The sequence below is a fragment of the Paramisgurnus dabryanus genome, chromosome 11 (assembly GCF_030506205.2).
Source record: "Paramisgurnus dabryanus chromosome 11, PD_genome_1.1, whole genome shotgun sequence".
Classification (NCBI taxonomy): domain Eukaryota; kingdom Metazoa; phylum Chordata; class Actinopteri; order Cypriniformes; family Cobitidae; genus Paramisgurnus; species Paramisgurnus dabryanus.
The window spans coordinates 9,725,342-9,745,237 of NC_133347.1; the positions used below are offsets into that span (position 1 = coordinate 9,725,342).

The 19,896-nt window shown below is 35.7% G+C and overlaps 3 protein-coding genes across 3 annotated transcripts in view; 2 read left to right on the top strand and 1 right to left on the bottom strand.

The window, feature by feature from the left end:
- LOC135729190 (retinal Mueller cells isomerohydrolase) overlaps nt 1-19,896 on the bottom strand; it is a 298,130-nt gene that overhangs the window by 23,037 nt on the left and 255,197 nt on the right. The gene's annotated exons all lie outside the window — the stretch shown is intronic.
- On the top strand, nt 20-11,909 carry ercc8 (excision repair cross-complementation group 8). Its single transcript, XM_065248507.2, has 12 exons — nt 20-343; nt 461-556; nt 707-808; nt 948-1,071; nt 1,182-1,263; nt 2,212-2,280; nt 3,334-3,400; nt 5,755-5,858; nt 7,220-7,344; nt 9,602-9,799; nt 9,921-10,016; nt 10,981-11,909. Exons 1-12 carry the CDS (start codon nt 267-269, stop codon nt 11,041-11,043), a joined length of 1,203 nt encoding a protein of 400 aa, XP_065104579.1. The 5' UTR covers nt 20-266; the 3' UTR covers nt 11,044-11,909.
- The window catches only part of elovl7a (ELOVL fatty acid elongase 7a), an 8,053-nt gene continuing 639 nt past the window's right edge, over nt 12,483-19,896 (top strand). Inside the window, exons 1-8 of the mRNA XM_065248508.1 lie at nt 12,483-12,637; nt 14,331-14,413; nt 14,751-14,941; nt 15,602-15,682; nt 16,259-16,315; nt 19,091-19,196; nt 19,285-19,421; nt 19,508-19,896. The exon at nt 19,508-19,896 is cut by the window's right edge and continues 639 nt beyond it. Coding sequence (XP_065104580.1) covers nt 14,350-14,413; nt 14,751-14,941; nt 15,602-15,682; nt 16,259-16,315; nt 19,091-19,196; nt 19,285-19,421; nt 19,508-19,738 — 867 coding nt within the window. The 5' untranslated portion in view covers nt 12,483-12,637; nt 14,331-14,349 and the 3' untranslated portion in view covers nt 19,739-19,896. The remainder of the gene's footprint in view (nt 12,638-14,330; nt 14,414-14,750; nt 14,942-15,601; nt 15,683-16,258; nt 16,316-19,090; nt 19,197-19,284; nt 19,422-19,507) is intronic.

Sequence of the window (19,896 nt, forward strand, 5' to 3'; positions counted from 1 at the left end):
CACGTGTAATTCGTCAGAATATGGCCGCCTCCTCTAAAACAAAACAGTCAGATATGAAACACGAAATAGCTTTTAATGTGTAATGCAGAATGATTTTATTTACTTTAAGAGCGCGGTTTTACACGCCAACTAAGCACCACAAATCCTGTGTGTTTTTTCTTAATTTTGTAGCCAGCCATCCTAGTTATTTTAATCTGACAACACAGCCATAACAAACAATACATAAACTGAATTTAAACGCATAAAGCGTCAATGTGTTTATAACGATGCTGAGTTTTCTCTATGCCAGGCAGTCCGGGCTTGACGATCCGGTTCGTCTGAGACGTGCAGAGTCCACACGAAGGTACTGGTATATTAAATGTAATTATTAGTAGTTTATCGGTCCTCTATACCATCTGTGTAATCCATCCTTTAATATGTCTTTGGCATGTCATCAATAATGTGTGTACTGTATGTTTAGGGTCCTGAGTCTGGAGTTGAACCACGACAGAGATGTTGATCGTATCCATGGCAACGGTATTAACAGCCTGGACATTGAAGCTATTGAAGGAAGATAGTAAGTTTTACTCCAAATGTCAGAAGAGAGTAACTTATATGCTATTGGCTTATGTAGTATGCAATAGTATTTATACCCAAGGTGGAGCATTCACACAAACTTGAAAGTCAGTCAAAGTTAAGTCAAACTCTGGTCTGTTTTGCATTGCAGTATGTTATCAGGTGGATCTGATGGAGTAATTGTGGTCTATGACCTGGAAAACAGCAGCAAGAAACCTCATTACACTTGCAAAGCAATATGCACAGTAGGCAGGTCAGCATGTCTCATTAAACATGCAAAATATTTACAGTGACCACCAGATGGCAGTATTTGATAATCTGATTTTAATGTAAATCTGCTCATGTTTGTTTGATCCATGTGTGTGAATTTTACAACTCTTTTTTATATGAAGGTCCAGCCGGTATGTGCATAAATTCAGTGTAGAAACAGTGCAGTGGTACCCACATGACACTGGTATGTTCGTATCTAGCTCATTTGACAAAACCATGAAAGTCTGGGACACGGAAACTCTAAAGGTACATCCTCCCACCTCAAACCAACCAATTGTGAATTTGTGGTAAAATGTTTATCTACAAAATATTATGATATACTATTATTTTAGCATGTTTTATGTTTTGATTTTTAGCCAGCTGAGGAGTTCCAGTTTGATGGCAATGTCTACTGCCATCACATGTCTTCTATAGCTAGGAAGCATTGTCTTATAGCAGGTGTGTTCTCTGCTGCATGTCATATCATTCAAAATAATTTTTTACCCAATCAACACACACATCTCTGCTACAAATGAACACTGAAAATTTGTCTATGGGAACTACAGTTATCATACAATTACACTGAAAGTGACAGGAGTGCAAATGTTAGGTTTAGGTGGGGTTAATTGTAACAAACAGAAGGTTTGTTGCAACACCTGCTAGAAAATTTTGTTAAAATTCTGTCTATATACTAAAGGTGGATATTGTTTATATATCTGCCTATAATAGATAAATATCCACACATTTGTCCATTGATGATCCTTCATCTAACCATCCTTGTATTATACATCAATGCATACAAATAGATTATTATGAAAGGGCTGCACAATTAAGACGAAAAAAAAAATCATAATTGTGAGTTATTTCTCTTGATAATGTATTAATAGGTTTAATTTTGATTAATAGTATTTACATTGTTTTCATTTTATTATCATTGTATAACTGAGGCTTAATTGTAACGCCGTGTGACAACTAACCCCGCTGTGTAAAAATATTTTTAATACCAGCTATATCAGTTACTAGGAGTTTTTGACATGTTTCAAAATGGTGTTATGTTTTACAGACAGGATTAAAATAATATAAGGTTGGATTTGGTGACTTACACACCTAACTCTAAAAAATATAAGATGATGTTGAATATATTAACAAAAATGCATAAAAACTTTTTTTCACAGTAGATAATCTTCTGACAGTAAAAGATAAAGACAAAAAGCACAGTTTGCTCAGTCCTGTATAAATATGTAGAGTAGCCATGTTACAATTAACCCTGCGTTAGTTTGTGCCCCGCTCACCCCTACATGTGGCTTTCTTTATGCTTCTGAGTCCATTTCACAAATCAGTGAATCAGTGTATTCGTGCTGTTGTCTTATTGTTCTCACTCAGTTCTATTGTGCTCTTTGTTGGCAGTTGGTACTAAAGACCCTAAAGTGCAGCTTTGTGATCTGAAGTCTGGGTCTCGCATCCACATCCTACAGGGTGAGTAATGCCTGTTTTGTCTTAATGGAGACAGCCCTGGTTGAGGGATATTGTACTCTTTTAAAAACCAAACATATTTTGAGTGTAATTGTTGACTCTTAAACTTCACCTCCAAATGAAAATGTTTACTTTTGAAAACGTATGAAACCTATAGTTTACTCACCTTTAAGCCATCCTAGTTGTAGACTTTCCTCTTTCAGCCAAACAAAGTTGGAGTTATAGTAAAATAAGTTTCTGGCTCTTTTCAGCTTTATAATGGTGTTGGATAGTCCCCATTTTTAAAGCTCCAAAATGCACATTAAAAACGAATCCATGCAGTTATTAAATATCTTCTGAGGCAAAGCAATGTTTTTTTTGTTGTTGAGAAAAATCAAGCTCCCCTAGAGTTAAACATTTGATTTTTAACGTTTTGGAATCCATTCAGCTGATCTCCGGGTCTGGTGCTACCACTTTTAGTATAGCTTAGCACAATCCATTGAATCTGATTAGACCATTTAGCATCACGCTAAAAAATAACCAAAGAGTTTCAATATTTTTCCTATTTAAAGCTTGACTCTTCTGTAGTTACTAAGACCGACAGAAAATTAAAGTTGCGATTTTCTAGGCAGATATGGCTAGGAACTATACTGTCAATCTGGCGTAATAATCAAGGACTTTGCTGCTGTAGCATGGCTGCAGGAGGCGCAATAATATTACGCAGCAGCCGAAAATAGTCCCATTAGTAACTTTCAGTGGCAGGGGACTATTTTCTGCCAGTGCATAATATCATTATGCCTGCTGCAGCCATGTTACAGCAGCAAAGTCCTTGATTATTACGCCAGAATGAGAGTATAGTCATAGCCACATCTGCCTAGAAAATCACAACTTTTAATTTTCTGTCGGCCTTAGTACACATTTTAATTGACAAGTTGTACTTTGAAACTTTTATTTCCCAGTATGACCATTAGTGATCATGAAAGTATTGATTTTTTTCCATACTGTATGATGGTTATGTGAGAAATAATGAGGGTTGAATAAAATGTCAGTTTTGTTGAAGCGTGTGTTCCCCGGCAGGTCACAGGGGTGAGATCCTTTCAGTGAGATGGTCTCCACGATATGAGCACATCCTGGCCACTGCAAGGTAAGCACTTCAACACCTGTGCAAATATAATTACACCTGGCTTTACCTCGCTGAGTACTACAATGGCAAAAAACTCATCCTGTGTTATTTGATGCTGTTTGTTTATCCATTGAGTATTCCTTGACATTTCCACATGTTTAATTAATGCTATTTTATTTTCCAAGTTGTTTTCTGCACATAGGAGAATGTGGATTTATAATACAAAATCGCTTCTCTTTCTTCATGAGGCTTTTTTTTGTTTAATACAAAAGTCTGAATGCAGTCTTGTGCATTATTGTTGTCAGGCTTCTGTACAGCTTCATTGCTCACCTGTTCTGTAATGGGAGTGAATGAGAGCGAGATAATGAGCCATAGGGGATTTTTTTAAACTGTCCTGGAAAACAATTAAGAAAGCAAAGCAGCGCGACAGCCTGCAGGATTTTAACTTATTAATTAATTAATTTGTGAGATCTGTATCAATTACAGATACGGTAAAACTTACTCTAGCACAATTGTATCAGCAAAAAATATCTATGAGGGAAATAACATTTGGCAGATGCTTTTAAATTTGCATTACAAAGTATACATTATTATCAGTATGTGTGTTTCCTGGATTCGAACCCTTGACCTTTTGTGGTGCTTAAACAATGCTCAACCACAGGAGTATAACCCAGTAACTCTGGTATGTGGGTCATTCTACAGAAAAGGTGGAATTCGGGTGATGGAAATTTGCTTAAATTAACTTCTTTCAACATACCCAAAACTTTTTTTAATAGCATTAATTAACTTTTCAAATCTATGAATCCGCAAAACGGGGACCTTAATCTATTTTTAACTTTTTAATACATTTTAATAAAGAATCCATGAGTCATTTATTTGTCATTGGTGTTACTGTGATTTAAACAACATTAATGTTGATAATAAATATTTTTTCTCATTACAGCTTGTGTATTTAGTTAAAGGTTGAGTAGAGGAATGATAACAGCAAGAAAAATAATTGATTATTAATATTTGTTTGATAGAATTCTTCATCTTTACCCAGCATTGTATGAAATTATTTGATTCTCAGTTTGACTTTTTTCTTTAAACCCAACAAAAACAAAAATATTCAACCAAATAATATTGATGCAAAGACTGATATATCAACAATGTCTTACATCCCATATCAACATATCAGTATTACTAGATATTACAAGAAAATACATTCATAACACCAAAACTTGGTTTAACACCAATGACACAATGTAACACCAATGACAAAATTAGAATATAATAATAGATAATGAATATGATAAAACTTATAAACTTTCATAAACTTTTCCATCTTGTTTTGTTTTTATGCTTTTATGTTCGTCAGTTAAAGGAATAGTGCTTAGGAAGTACTCATTAGAGAAGTAACACTAATGACGGTAACACCAATGGACAATTAACAGAAAAAAAACTAATATTTTAACAAAATGGCTGCCATTAGCCATGTGCTATTTCATCAGAGATGTAACAATCACACACTTATTCAGTATAATGTATTTTTATGTAAAGATCTTAACACTCCCAGCTATAAAAAAAAAGAGTAACACTAATGACATCCAAAAAATCTTATCTCAAAATTCTTAGATATATCATGATATTTTAGACAAATAAGGTAAGACATCTCACAAACCTTTTGCCTTCCTCCACCACACTAATTCCACTGACATCTTGACCCATGAAAAACTTCAAAGAGCTGATGCATTGTTTCAAAATAAAAGTGCTTTGGGTAGGGTAACACCAATGACATAAATTTGAGGGACAAATATTTATTTGATATTATTCATATTAATAGTGTATTTTAACCATTTCAGTGTTATAGTAAATTCATACAGGGTTAAAGGTAAATGTAAATTAGATTTGTTTTATAAAAACATGGTTTTAAATAGCACAGTTCAACTTCCATGTATGATCAAAGGGACATGGCAATTTTCAGGACCAGACATTTAAAAAAAAGAAAATTAAATAAATAAACTCTCTCATCATTTTAAGGACAGTCTATATTTATTAAATATATATCATTATGGGATTATTGGGTCAAATTAAATGATTAAGGGGTCTGCAAAAGCAAGGGACAAGCATTTCCACCTTTGTTATAGAATGACCCATGTACTTTGTTGTTAATTCCCAAACGCAAAGGCTGATGTTTGCATAACAACATCATAGGTATGAGAAATGCTAAGCATTAACTAAACAGTAGGATCTATTTGGTTTAAAGACTTGTATGTCTAGACTTATTAGAAGAGGGATTCATTTGTGTTTATTTTGAAATGCATTAAGTAAGTTTGACTATGAATGTCGATGGCTAAAGAGGACTGTAACTGTTGTCTATGGGATTTTTCTGTCAGCACTGACAGCAGGGTCCGTGTCTGGGACGTTAGGAGGGCTTCAGGGAGTCTTTTCACTTTGGATGAACACAATGGGGACAAATCCAAAGTCTCATCTGAAGGAGGTGAAATCAATCAAGCTTTTTAGTCTATACTCATTGGAAAGGCTGCAATTGGTTATCTGATATTTCTGAACTGATAAACACATAATAGGTAGATTATAAAGCAGTATGAAATGTGTAAAATGCATTAATGTATGGATAGTAGTATAAATTGATTTTGGACCGTGAGAATGAGAAGTTATATGTAATTTTCTGCGCAATCTCATGGCAATTCGTACTAAGGATGCATAATTATTGATCTATAGCGGAATAAAAGTTTGTTTTACATCATATATGTGTGTCAACTGTGTATAATAACATTGTATAGATAAATGCATGCATGCATATATATGTAAGAAATGTTTACATGTGTATATACATTTGTATATTTATGTATAATTGATATTATATATAAATATAAATACTTTATTATATATATATATATATATATATATATATATATATATATATATATATATATATATATATATATATATAAATAATAATTTTTTTCTTAAAATTATACATGTATGTGTGCATATTTATATATACTACTAATTATTATACACAGTTTACACACATATGATGTAAACAAAAACTTTTATTCCTCTATAGATTAATCGCGATTAATCGTTATGCATCCCTAATTCGTATGCTTTTGTATGACTTGCTTTCGCCCATGTGACGTTTGGGTTAGGGGTGGGGTTTCACAGCCTGATCTCACAGGAATTCTTACGTATATTATGAGTTAGCTAATTTGTATTAATTAACAAAGTGAATCGTACAAAAACGTAAATTTATCATTAAAAAAACGAAATCCTAACCTTGCTCTTGCTCTTAACATCAATGTCACAGGGCAAGAGAAAATAGTACTAAAATGTAGTGTACGATTGTGATTATATGAATTAATACAGTTAGCCACCTCGTAAAATACGTACAAATTGCCATAAGATAGGGTTGAGTTTCATTATTGTTTTTATGACATTAGTGTGTTTTTGTACGATTCACTTTGAACGATGAGTTTGGGCTGGTACTTTTACAGTCACATCATAGGCCTTCATCACTGTTATCGACCTGTTACCATAGGGACGAGTGCAGTGAGAGGAACTGGGACAATAACCTCTCTGTCTAAAAGCAACTGCTGTTAGCTCATATTACAGTGTTAGATAAACACTGTTTACAATATACGCTTTATAGGCCGGTCTGGACTTTCATCATCACCTGTGCACTTAATTTGCATTCTTGTCTTCTAATGTCAGATATATCAAAACAAAATGAGAAAACATTTGTGAATAGAAAGTTAATAAAGTCTTTTTAGATTCATTGCCTTTATGTTGCAGGTAAAAAAAGCATAAGCTATATCCTGAGTTTTTTTTTTTCTTCAGTGAACACAGCCCACAATGGGCGAGCGAATGGATTGTGCTTCACAGATGACGGTCTTTATCTCCTCACCACGGGCACGGATGATCGTATGCGGCTATGGAATAGTGCCACGGGGGAGAACACGCTAGTAAGTAGCAGTCAAAAAGGGTCCAGGAACTTTTTATCACACTATGAAGAGTGGTGGGGTGCTGACTAAAACGATTCTCATTGGAGCTGATGGTGTAGTGGGCATTGCTCCGTCATACAGTGCAGACAAACGGCGACCCAAGTTTTAATCCCAAATTGTGGTTATTTGCCGATGCCGTACCCTGTTTCCCACCATCTCCTCAGTTATTGTGTATCCAATAAAGGCAAAAATGGATAAGAAAAAAATGTGAATTCTCTGAATTTAAATTATGTTGAAAACATTTGGGATAATGTAAGTACGCATGTAAACAAAATAAATAACGTGGGTTAGTGATTTTGGAATGTTAATGCAAAAATCTTGTGCCTTTAATTTGTAGGGTCATCATTAAATACTCACTCATTTAAAGGAATAGTCTACTCATTTTCAATATTAAAATATGTTATTACCTTAACTAAGAACTGTTGAATCATCCCTCTATCATCTGTGTGTGTGCACGTAAGCGCTGGAGCGCGCTGCGATGCTACGATAGCATTTAGCTTAGCCCCATTCATTCAATGGTACCATTTAGAGATAAAGTTAGAAGTGACCAAACACATCAACGTTTTTCCTATTTAAGACGAGTAGTTATACGAGCAAGTTTGGTGATACAAAATAAAACATAGCGCTTTTCTAAGCGGATTTAAAAGAGTAACTATATTTTATGGCGTAATAGCACTTTTGGGAGTACTTCGACTTGGCGCAGTAACACCCTCCCTCTCCCATTATGAGAGTGAGAAGGGGAGCGGACTTTTCAGGCGAGTCGAAGTACTCCCAAAAGTGCTATTACGCCATAAAATATAGTTCCTCTTTTAAATCCGCTTAGAAAAGCGCTACGTTTTATTTTGTACCACAAAACTTGCTCGTATAACTACTCGTCTTAAATAGGAAAAACGTTGATGTGTTTGGTCACTTCTAACTTTATCTCTAAATGGCAGCATTGAATGAATGGGGCTAAGCTAAATGCTATCGTAGCGTCGCAGCGCGCTCCAGCGCTTACGTGCACACACACAGATGATAGAGGGATGATTCAACAGTTCTTAGTTAAGGTAATAACATATTTTAATATTGAAAATGAGTAGACTATTCCTTTAAGGTCATTTTAGACCCCATGTTCTCATGTTTTTTTTGTGGAACTTAAAGGGACACTCCACTTTTTTTTGAAAATATGCTCATTTTGCAGCTCCCCTAGAGTTAAACATTTGATTTTTACAATTTTGGAAGACATTCAGCCGATCTCTGGGTCTGGCGGTACCACTTTTAGCATAGTTTAGCGCAGTGATTCTCAATCCTGGTCCTGGAGGCCCACTGCTCTGCACATTTTGTATGTCTCCCTTGTTTAACACAGCTGATTCAAATCATCAGCTCATTAGCAGAGATCTCATTGTCCGTCAGATAAGAGAGACATACAAAATGTGCAGAGCAGTGGGCCTCCAGGACCAGGATTGAGAACCACTGGCTTAGCATAATCCATTGAATCTGATTAGACCATTAGCATTGCGCTAAAAAATAACCAAACAGTCTAGATATTTTCCTATTTAAAACCTGACTCTACTTTTAATTTTCTGTACACAATGTAACTACAGAAGAGTCAAGTTTTAAATAGGAAAAATATAGAAACTCTTTGGTTATATTTTAGCGCGATGCTAATGGTCTAATCAGATTCAATGGATTATGCTAAGCTATGCTAAAAGTGGTAGTGCCAGACCCAGAGATCGGCTGAATGGCTTCCAAAATGGAAAAAATCAAATGTTTAACTCTAGGGGAGCTGGAAAATGAGTATATTTAAAAAAAAAGTGAAGTGTCCCTTTAAGCGGGGAAGTCTTTTTATTGCTGTATGAACTGCCCCCTTAAGGCTTTTACGTAAATCTCTTGTCAAACTGTTTCTTTATAACCTAAGGTTCATATTGCAAAAGGAATTTGCCTTCTCTAATGAACCGATACTACTCAAAGGAGTTTGTTATTTTACTACAGCTAAGCTAGAATGCTGCTAGACGACTTGGTTATCACTAGGCTATAACAAGATAAGGTTGGGTTGTTTGGTAACCTTTTCTTTGTTATTCACAAGAAACATGCTCTTTGAAAATGGCTAATATTTTTTCCACTTTGTCTAAACCGGTTTCTTCCCTAATGTTCAGAATATTTCCTGCATTTTTGTAGTAAATAGTGCAGTAAATGAATAACTTATTTGAACAATGGAAGTGGTTAATTTTCCCCACAGGTAAACTATGGAAAGGTTGTAAACGAGAGCCGGAAAGGTCTCAAGTTCGCCGTATCGAAGGGCTGCAGCCCGGAGTTTGTGTTTGTGCCATGTGGGAGCTCAGTGGCAGTTTATGGGCTTCACTCGGGAGAGCTGATCACCATGCTGAGAGGACATTATAATTACGTAGACTGTTGTGAGTTTCATCCAGATTACCAGGTAATATTGCTTTAAACTAATTAAGTATTCATTGTTTGAGGACGTTATTTCATTAGTAGTTTGTCATATTTAGACAGCATTAACTAACCCTGTGAGTCAACCTTTTTTTGCCGGTCTGTAGGAACTGTACAGTGGAGGTAAAGATTGTAACATTCTGGCCTGGGTCCCAGTGTTAAGACAGCCTGACACAGAAGATGAAGGAAGCAACACGGCAAAGGTAAGAGAAAATGGTAAAACATGGCACAAGCAACACCAAGGCCATAAGTTCGATTCCCAGGGAAGACATGTGGTGATGAAATGTAATACATATGTGTTGCTGTATACATGAGAAATAGCAATATCCAAGATCTGAATTCAGTTCTTTCATCTGATCTGTCACTTTATTAGTCCAAGTCAAGATCTTTTAGTTCAGATATATCAATTTATGTTTAGTTTACTTAATTTTTCAATGTGGATAATGATCTCTAGAAAATGTTTCTATAGTAAAATATATTAATGGGGATTTCTGTTCCAGATCTGCGAGTAGGGTTTGAATTAGGTGGGGCATTGAGCAAATATTCATTTGCGCTCACATAAACACTCTTTGTTAATGCCCTCATTGACCTTAGCCAATAGATAAGATAAGATTAGATCAGACTGAGACTATGTCCATTTTGTCATGTATGTATTCAGACATGTTGTACGTGTGAGGTGCACAAATAAACTCAAGTGCCGTCACATCTAGATGGTTTGTAGTTTATCAAAACTCATTCTTTAGGGTTCAACATCCTGTTTTACCAGTTTTTCAACCCAAAAAACTTGTTTAAATAACGAGTTGTACATAAACTGGTTTACACATTTAAATTATCTCAGTGTGTTGTTAAAAATACACTGAAAAAAATATTCCTTGTTGCACTTAAATTTTGAAGTTTAAAACTTGAATTTACAATTTATTTCAACTTTACTAGTGAGGATTTGCTTTAAATGTAAAAGTAAAGTTTAATTAGCTTGTTATTTCAACTTTATTTTTTAGCATTATACAGTAGCAACTCCTCACTAGTCAAGATAGTTTACATTTTTGCACAAAATTTAAGTTCAACAAGGATTTTTTTACAGTGACCACACACTTAGCATCATTGTATCGCGTAAGGCTGAATTTTGAATTGAATTCAAAATATTCTGGATGCTCTTTTTTTTCATAGGGTGGACCACAAGCTGCTATCAATCCTGCTTTTGAAGATGCTTGGAGCAGCGATGAAGACTAACAGTCCAGTTCTTTGTTAATAAAAAACCACATAAACCACTATATACATTCCTTCAGGGGTCAACGTGCCTTTACTACATGTAATTGCATACTGCATCAATGATTGCACAAAATGTACATGTATTAATCAGAAATGTGGGCATTTTACTCTGGAAAATACCAAACACAAACTTTGTGGGCCTTTGGCACCTTAAGAATCTTTAGTTGGGCTTGTGGATGTTTATATTTTACATAACAGGTGTCATGAGGTTTGCTTATGCAGGATTTGCATTTTTGCCTTGAGGTGGAAGTTATATACCATTAGAAGACCAGTAAGCATGTACGAGCTTACTAGAAATGTTTGTGTTTGTCGATGTACATAAATGGTGCTAAACAGGTTATTGAATAAATCATGCAACATTCCACACGAAAAATACTGTAGTATATGTTAGTATTTACTTAAAGTAAACTGCACTGAAATTCATAGATACTATAGTGTTTTTTTACCTAATTGTAGTAAACATTAAAATATACTACATTATTTTCTACAGTTTATCAATTCAAGGGTATACACTGCATATCTTGTAATGTGAGATTTTTGGACTGCTACAAACATTGTTTTTAATAATTAAATAAGAAAAGTTTTTTTATGTAAAAATCATAAGTTCCTTTTTTTCTGAATAAAGACATTAAATACAAAAATCACATTTTGCTCAATGCCACATTTACAAAAAGAAATAAAATTACACGTTATCAGAGAAGAAAGAAGAAAAAAAAAATAGTACTTTTAAAATAATACATGTTTTAAGAGCTTTTTGTTTTTACTTTTTCCAAATAGGAACTTTATAATTTGAAATCATTCATAAAATGTGACAGATTTGGTTTACAAGGGGCTTATTTTGTTTTGTGTATATGATACTTTCCTATACAATAAATTACTGTATATCATATTGTTCAATACTTTCCAAATTAGCTCTCTCAAAATAAAATAAAAAACACATCAAATACACTAATTTCTACCACACGACCCAGTTTTCTACTAATATAACTTTCCACATCTTACCAAAAAAGTCTTGAGTAGATAAAGTGATAAAACAAATCCAAAATTGTTTCCTTTTCCTGTCAACAAAATTCACAAGCATATGAAATATGTCTCCAAAACATGTTTAACAGGATAAAGCCATTGGTTAATATTTCATACGTTGATGGGCGTGTTCTACTCTATGCGGCGCTGCGCAGACACACCATCTTATGACATCAAAGTACCGCGAGAGCGGTTCAAAAGCTGTGCCCCGTGCGGTACTTTGATATCATACGCTGTCTACACCTTTTTGTATTGTAAATGGCTTTTTTTAATGCGAGCCACATAACCAATAAGTTGCAAGTATTACAAATCCTGATACGACGTTGAACCAATCAGTTCCATCAGTCTCTCAATCAGGTGAATGTCTCCGCCCACCGCCGCTGGTGTCTGCAGTGTGTAGACGAAACTCCCGCTGTTGAAACATAATTGATGGAGTTAGTGTCGACACACCCTTAACTTTAAGTTTTTAAACCACTTTACCCGAGGAAGGGTGGAAAACGTGCGTGCTGGTGACCGTGGGAGGATCGCAGGGGTGAGTGGTAATACCAATTTGAATTCTGAGCTTGTTTTACGGTAGGACAGGTGCACGCGCACCTGGATTCGTTTGTATATGGTGAACTTCATGCGATCTGGTGTTGTTGTGATGTTTAGCTATCATAAAAGCAAGAATATTTTGTCTTTCCTGATAAACATTGGGATTGGATTCAAATTTCTCCCATCAATGTCATCTCAACTTTTGGCTTTCATTGCTTTGTATTTGTTGTCTTATTTATATACAGTAACGTTAAGTAGTCTGTATAGTAAGACCTTATGTATAGTGTCCTTACTCATCAGGTGCATACATTTTTTTTTTTATTAATCTCATGGTTTTGATCAGTCTTCTGTGTTGACGACATGTATACATTTGGTTAACCAGTAATGAATATTTGTACTAATATTTATCATAGCTCTAGGTCACAGGTGAATATAACTATTGTAGACAACAAATGTAACGTTAATCTCTATTGGCCAAACTTGCTGCAAAAGTGGACAAAGAGAGAATTCTGTCATAGTTTTGGTAATAAAAAAATTAGACAAGCCGTTCTTTATTACCCGTACAATCATTAACCATTAAAGTGATTTTTTTGGGGTCAGTTTTGTTAGTATTGAGGTTTCTCAAACTATAGAGTCAAATGCACCTGTTGATAGCGAAGGTGGTTTCCTTATTGTGCACCGGCAACCTCTTAATCTCATAGCAACAGGCGTGTCAAGGCTTGCGGTAAAGATGACAGTATCCAGGCAGGCAGCTCTGTGCAGATAATTCAACCGGTACACCCTGAAACACATGTTGGATTACTTTTTCCGAACATTGGATGAATATTTGCGTGGTGAAAGGGTTTAAAAAACACTTGAGCTGACATCTAAAGAAGTGGTGACCTTTAACATAGTACACATTTTTATATATATCTATATACGGTACACATTAGATAGTTCAAGTTTTCCCCAAGTTTTGGCCATTGCTATAAAATGGAAACCTTAGTCCTTATTCACTTGAATTGTATCTTATTATGAATGTCTACGAATTGAACCATTGTATTTTGAATTCAGTACGTTATTGTAAATTGTTCTCTGCATTGTGCATCTCTTTGGTTATCCACCCCCATTATTGTATGGGCTGCCCTGACTTCTGTGTCTCTAACATACACTGACTGCTGTCCATTGTGTCCCAACACTCATCCTCTTGTTTAGCTTAGAGTTTGCCGAAGAGGATGGAGGATGGTCTCACTGGCCATTTTAACTTCTTGTGTTTTCATATCACAATACAACCTTTCATCGTGCCTCCATGCACGAGTCCTCCTTGCATCTCGAATGTCATTTTATGGCCTTTAGGTTACACATCATGCCAATTTAATAAATAGCAGTACTCTAAAGGTGTATTCAATAAAAGCTTTTGGTGTGTTGCTTGTATGTGAGATTCAAGTTCAAAGTATATTTCTTCGAATATTAAAAGTTTGTGGGATAAGTGAATTAGAGAGCATTTAATTTCAATCTTTGACATGGCTTTTCAAATTTATTTTTACAGTTCATCACTAAAAAATGACTTTAGCTGGGTTTTCACAGGCCGTGACATGCAGTTATCACATCAGTTATTGAAGCCTAATTATTATTTTTTGCAGAGTGGATCTTGAAATTAAAAACTAATGGTGTTCATTTTCACTTAGTAGTTTGTGATTTTGCTGGTTTAGGCTCTGATCATTGGCAGCAATGGGGATTCATGATTTCACAACCACAGCTGCACAACTGTATGACAACTGGATCAAAGATGCAGGTATGGTATTTTTATTTTTGTCTTAAGTCACCTTAAAATCGTATAAATTCGGAAACATCAAATATGAATGCCCCCGTATTTACACATCAACCAAATCTATTTGGTATTTATAGTTACATACATATAAATACTATTTATATGATACTATTAGTCTTTATAACAAGATCATTTATTTGTTGAATCTTGATTAACAAGCTTGTTATTGTTACTATTGTTTGCTAACATAGATGTATGAGAAGCAATACGTTAGACAAATCCACTTTAAATAAACCTAATGCAATAACAATAGATGTCACAGTGCAACATGAGTTCAGATCTTCTCGTGATGTGATTTCAGACCCCAGGACAGAAGACTGGCTTCTCATGTCATCACCACTGCCACAAACCATCATTATTTCTTTATATATCTACTTTGTGGTGTCACTGGGGCCGAGATTAATGGAGAACAGGAAGCCATTCGAACTGAAGCGGGTCCTCATCGTCTATAATTTTAGCGTCGTGGCCTATTCTCTTTACATGTGTTATGAGGTAAACGTTATTTCGTTTACTTGCAAACAAACATGCACGTTTCTGTTTCAAATCACGTTTGCTCGGGAGGTCGGGAGATGCTTTACAAAGATGCTACCATTTTGTTTGTGAGTTTTGTACTGGTGAACGTGCTTTGCTGGATTCCATTCCATCTTTTTTGGCGATATGTTAATGTCATGTTAAATGGTGGAATGAGTATGCTTGTAGTGAACTATGTCTTAAAATAGTTAATAATAATAATTAAATATTTGTATAATAATTATGTATTTATATAGTTGTGCACAATGTGGGGTATTTCAAATTTTAAGTGTCTACAAAGCATCAAATGAATCCTCACGTTAACTGGACCTGTAGTCGTGTCGGGTTTATTTATAGCACTTCATATACAATACAGATATTTATAAAGCAGCTTAATGGTAATAAACAGGGAAAAGTGATCAATATTCCGTTCAATACAATGCTGATACAAGCTTTCCAGAAAACGATTACATTGTTTAGCTCAATGCAGTTCAGGTTTTGCTGTCATCCAAAAGTGCATTCGATAATATTACAGAATTTTAAGTGGCTTTAAAAATAAGCGAGCCAATAGCTGTGTGTCGGTACATAGCTAATGTTGTGTAACTGCATTTCAACGAGGCTCATTCTTTTCTCTTTCTACAGTTTGTCATGTCAGGTTGGGGAACAGGGTATTCATTCCATTGCGATCTGGTGGACTACTCGCAGTCGCCACAAGCCATGAGGGTGAGCACGGGAGAAATGCTGTTTTACCTGCTGTGTGAAGTGCTAGCTGCACCCATCACACCTGTTTTGTTTGCTTATCACCTAATCTGACAGTTTTAGGTATTTGGCTTGGAGAGTTGTTTGTCAAGTTGCCTTTTGTGAACCAAAATGTGAACTTGGTCAATAGGTGCACGATAATAGACCTCTTTAAAGGGATGGTTCACCCAAAAATGAAAAATCTGTCATTTCCTGACTTTCGTGTCGTTATAAAAAGAAGATATTTTGAGAAATGTTTGTAACCAAACTGTTTGTGAGCCCCATTTACGGCCATAGTAAGATATACGAATATGAACATTTTTTGATTAAGAGCATTCCTTAAAATATTTGTGTTCATCAGGTATACAGGTTTGTAACAACATGAGAGTGAGTAAATGATGACAGAATTTAAATTTTTGGGTGAATTATCCCTTTAATAATAATTTATATTTGTATATCTGATGCATTTAGTGACTCATTAAAAGATTTGTTTGCATAAGTGGTTACTGTAATGTAATGTAAATGTAATGGTGGCATGCATATCTATCTCTCTGTTTCCAGATGGCATGGACCTGCTGGCTCTATTACTTTTCCAAGTTCATTGAAATGTTAGACACAGTGAGTAATACTTTCTTTTTATGACCTCTGATCGACATTGGCAACGTTCACACAACAGTTGAATAGAGGTGTCAATCATGTTTATTGAAATACATGTGGTTCTGTTCATTAGTTTAGTTATAAATGAATTGTGACCCTGCCTGCTAAAGTCATTTTTTTGTGAAATACTGATTTCAAAAAATGAAATTAATGTGCAATCAGTGCGTGAAATTAAACTTTGATGCTCCAAATCTCATGGATTAGCCTGGATGTCACAGACGGGGTCACAATTTGTTGTACATATGGTTGTCAATTCCCAACAAACTCTTGGAAAAGTAGCTATTTAGGATAAAAGAATAAGGGCAATTTGGCAGCCAGCCTGTTTTAGTAACTGTTTATTAGTAGGATAAGGGTGGGGATGAGATTTAGAGGAAAGGAGAACATTTTTGGTTGTAGGGAGGAACCTTATGCCGGAGGTGCTTGTTTGTCTAGTAGAGCAACAATGAAGCTTCAAGTCTATTTTCAGCATCTGTGGCATGCAAGATTATAATGTGAATGCGAAATGGATATGGAAAATAATGTTTCACATTAGTTTTCATTAGAGTCCTGTACCTCATCCCTGCTTTTCTATGGTCAATCTGTTCATTTTCAATCTGTTAATTAAAAATCAAGGCTATGTTTACACGACAATGAGGTGGTGAAAAACGAAAAAGTTTTTTTCTTTGCGTTTAAGGCCCTGTTTATACGAGAACGCTCGAGGGTAAAAACGTAAAAATATTTTATCGGATGTGCCTTTCGTTTACACGGCGACGGCGTTTTTTGGGTTTAAAAACCCAAAAAAGTGAAACCACCCTGAAATCTACCATCGCATTCCCATCTAAAGCGTAAAACGCAAAAGTCTGCTCATGGTGGCTCTCTTCACGTACGCGTTTACGTCACAGGCATGCACCGGTTAAAAAAAAACATGTCAGATTATTTCCATACGTCGGACCTTTAAGAGCCGATTCACACCGGCTGCGTGGCGTGAGCGTCTCAGCTGCGTGGCGTGTCCGTTTTAATTTAGGCTCCCATGTTAGCAGGTTTGACCGTGCAATGTTGCACTCCTTAACATATTTGGAAGGTCAGCACCCAATGCAATACTGACAAGAGTTAATATCGTCTTTTTACTACCTGAAAACAATACGAGCCCGAATCTGATCCAGAAAATTCAGATGACCATAGCAGAATGTAACAGATGTATGTTTTAGTATCCTTTCTTTACCAATCTATGTTTGCATTCGGGATCGTAGAAACAACAAACAAGCGCTACTCTACACTGTGTTTGAACACTGTACTCAAAACTCATGTTTGAATCATGGTTTGAATAGTCACTAGTAAATTCTGTAAATATGAAAACATGGAGCAGGCGGAGTTAGGATAATGTGCATGTTTCCACATCAACTCCCTGCGAAAGTAAACCGTTACCTACAATCCTTGTGTTTATTGTAGTCCAAGAAAAAAGATTGTAGTTAGAGACGATAACTGGCGCCATCGTAGACTTCAGGATTTGTAACTTTGCAGATTGTTAAAGGATTACTCCACTTTCTTAAAAAAATCTGGATAATTTACTCACCCCCATGTCATCCAAGATGTTTAAGTCTTTCTTTGTTCAGCCGAGAAGAAATTAAGTATTTTAAGAAAAACATTCCATGATTTTTCTAAATTTAATAGACTTTATTGGACCTCAACAGTTTACAGTTTAAAATTGCAGTTTCAGTCCAGCTTCAAATGGGACTATATGATCCCAAACGAGGCATAGAGGTCTTATCTAGCAAAACGATTGTCATTTTTAGTAAGAGAAATAAAATGTTTACTTTTAAACCACAACTTGTCATCTTGCACTAGCTGTGTGATGTGCCAGTGCGACCTCACATAATGCGTAAGCACGTTCAAAGGTCATGCATGACCTATGCGAAACTATCGCCCCAGTGTTTACAGGTGTGGAGAAAGAGGATCGTTTTGATGTTGTTGTATGTAAAATGATACAAATTAATGTCTTTGTGTCCATTTACTGTTTAAAATAGTCCACAAATGTGCGTTTCACATGTAATGCGTGACCTTTTGACGTTGTTAACGTATTACGTGAGGTCGCACTGGCACGTCACAAGGCTGGTGCAAAAAGAGAAGTTGTGGTTTAAAAGTGCCTATTTTTTTTTGCCAAAAATGACAATTGTTTTGCTAGATAAGACCCTTATGCCTCGTTTGGTATCGTTTAGAGCTTTTTGAAGCTGCATTGAAACTAAAAGTTTGAACTGAATGTAAACCGTAAACTATTGGGGTCCAATAATGTCTTTTAAATTGAGAAAAATACTGGAATGTTTACTCAAAAAACGTAATATATTCTGGACTGAACAAAAAGATATCAACATTTTGGACGACATGGAGGTTAGTAAATTATCTGGATTTTTTTTAAGAAAGTAAAGTAGTCCTTTAACATGTACTAACACACACACACACACACACACACACACCGAAAGCAATGTAAAATCATGAAAAGGAAAATGGGGGGGCTCTTTAACACATGCGCATGGCATCACCGTTGTCTCAGATTTGCGGTTACTTGGTTTACATAGAGATGACAAGGTTATCAAAAACTTGCACTTTAAAAACCTGTCTTCAAAATGCTGTCATCATGTAAACGAACAGCCAAACTGCATAAAAACGTTCTCGTCTACAGTTGAAATTGTTGTTGTGTAAACAGCCCTTTATCCCATTGAAAAGTGGTAATGATACACTTTATGCTCCTGTTCTGGGCAGGTTTTCTTTGTGCTCCGGAAAAAGCACAGTCAGGTGACTTTCCTGCATGTCTTCCATCACTCCATTATGCCTTTCACCTGGTGGTTTGGAGTCAGGTTCTCTCCAGGTATGTTTCATCCTTTGGGCCTCTGTATGTACACCAAAAAGATGCAGATTTCCATTAATTTGGGCATCTGTTTGATTTAATATTACAGGTGGATCGGGGACATTTCATGGCCTTCTCAACTGCATCGTTCATGTCATCATGTATACATACTATGGGCTGTCAGCTCTGGGACCTGCCTACCAGAAGTTTCTATGGTGGAAGAAACATCTGACGTCAATGCAGCTAGTATGTATTACAAAAATATAAATATATCAATCCTTTCAGCGACTTATTTAGCAATCTTTGTTTATTATATTATTTTCTTTCCCCAGATCCAGTTTGTCATTGTAACCTGTCATATTAGCCAGTACTTTTTCATGAAAGACTGTCCTCACCAGTATCCCATATTCATCTACATCATTGCTCTCTATGGCCTCATCTTCCTCATCCTCTTCCTCAACTTCTGGTACCACGCCTACACAAAAGGCAAGAGGCTTCCCAAAGGCCAAAGAAATGCAACTGTGGCACAAAACAACAATGATGTACACCGCAAAAAAGAATAACTGGTGCGACCTGATCAAGCAATCAGCAATGACAATCTTACTAAGACAGCTGTGTGGCTGAATTTTTATATCGGGAATATTTATATGTATACCATGTGGTTTATCTCAATGTCCTGGGTAAGTTACTGTAATGAGTGGGTATTGCAGTCCAGGCTGTT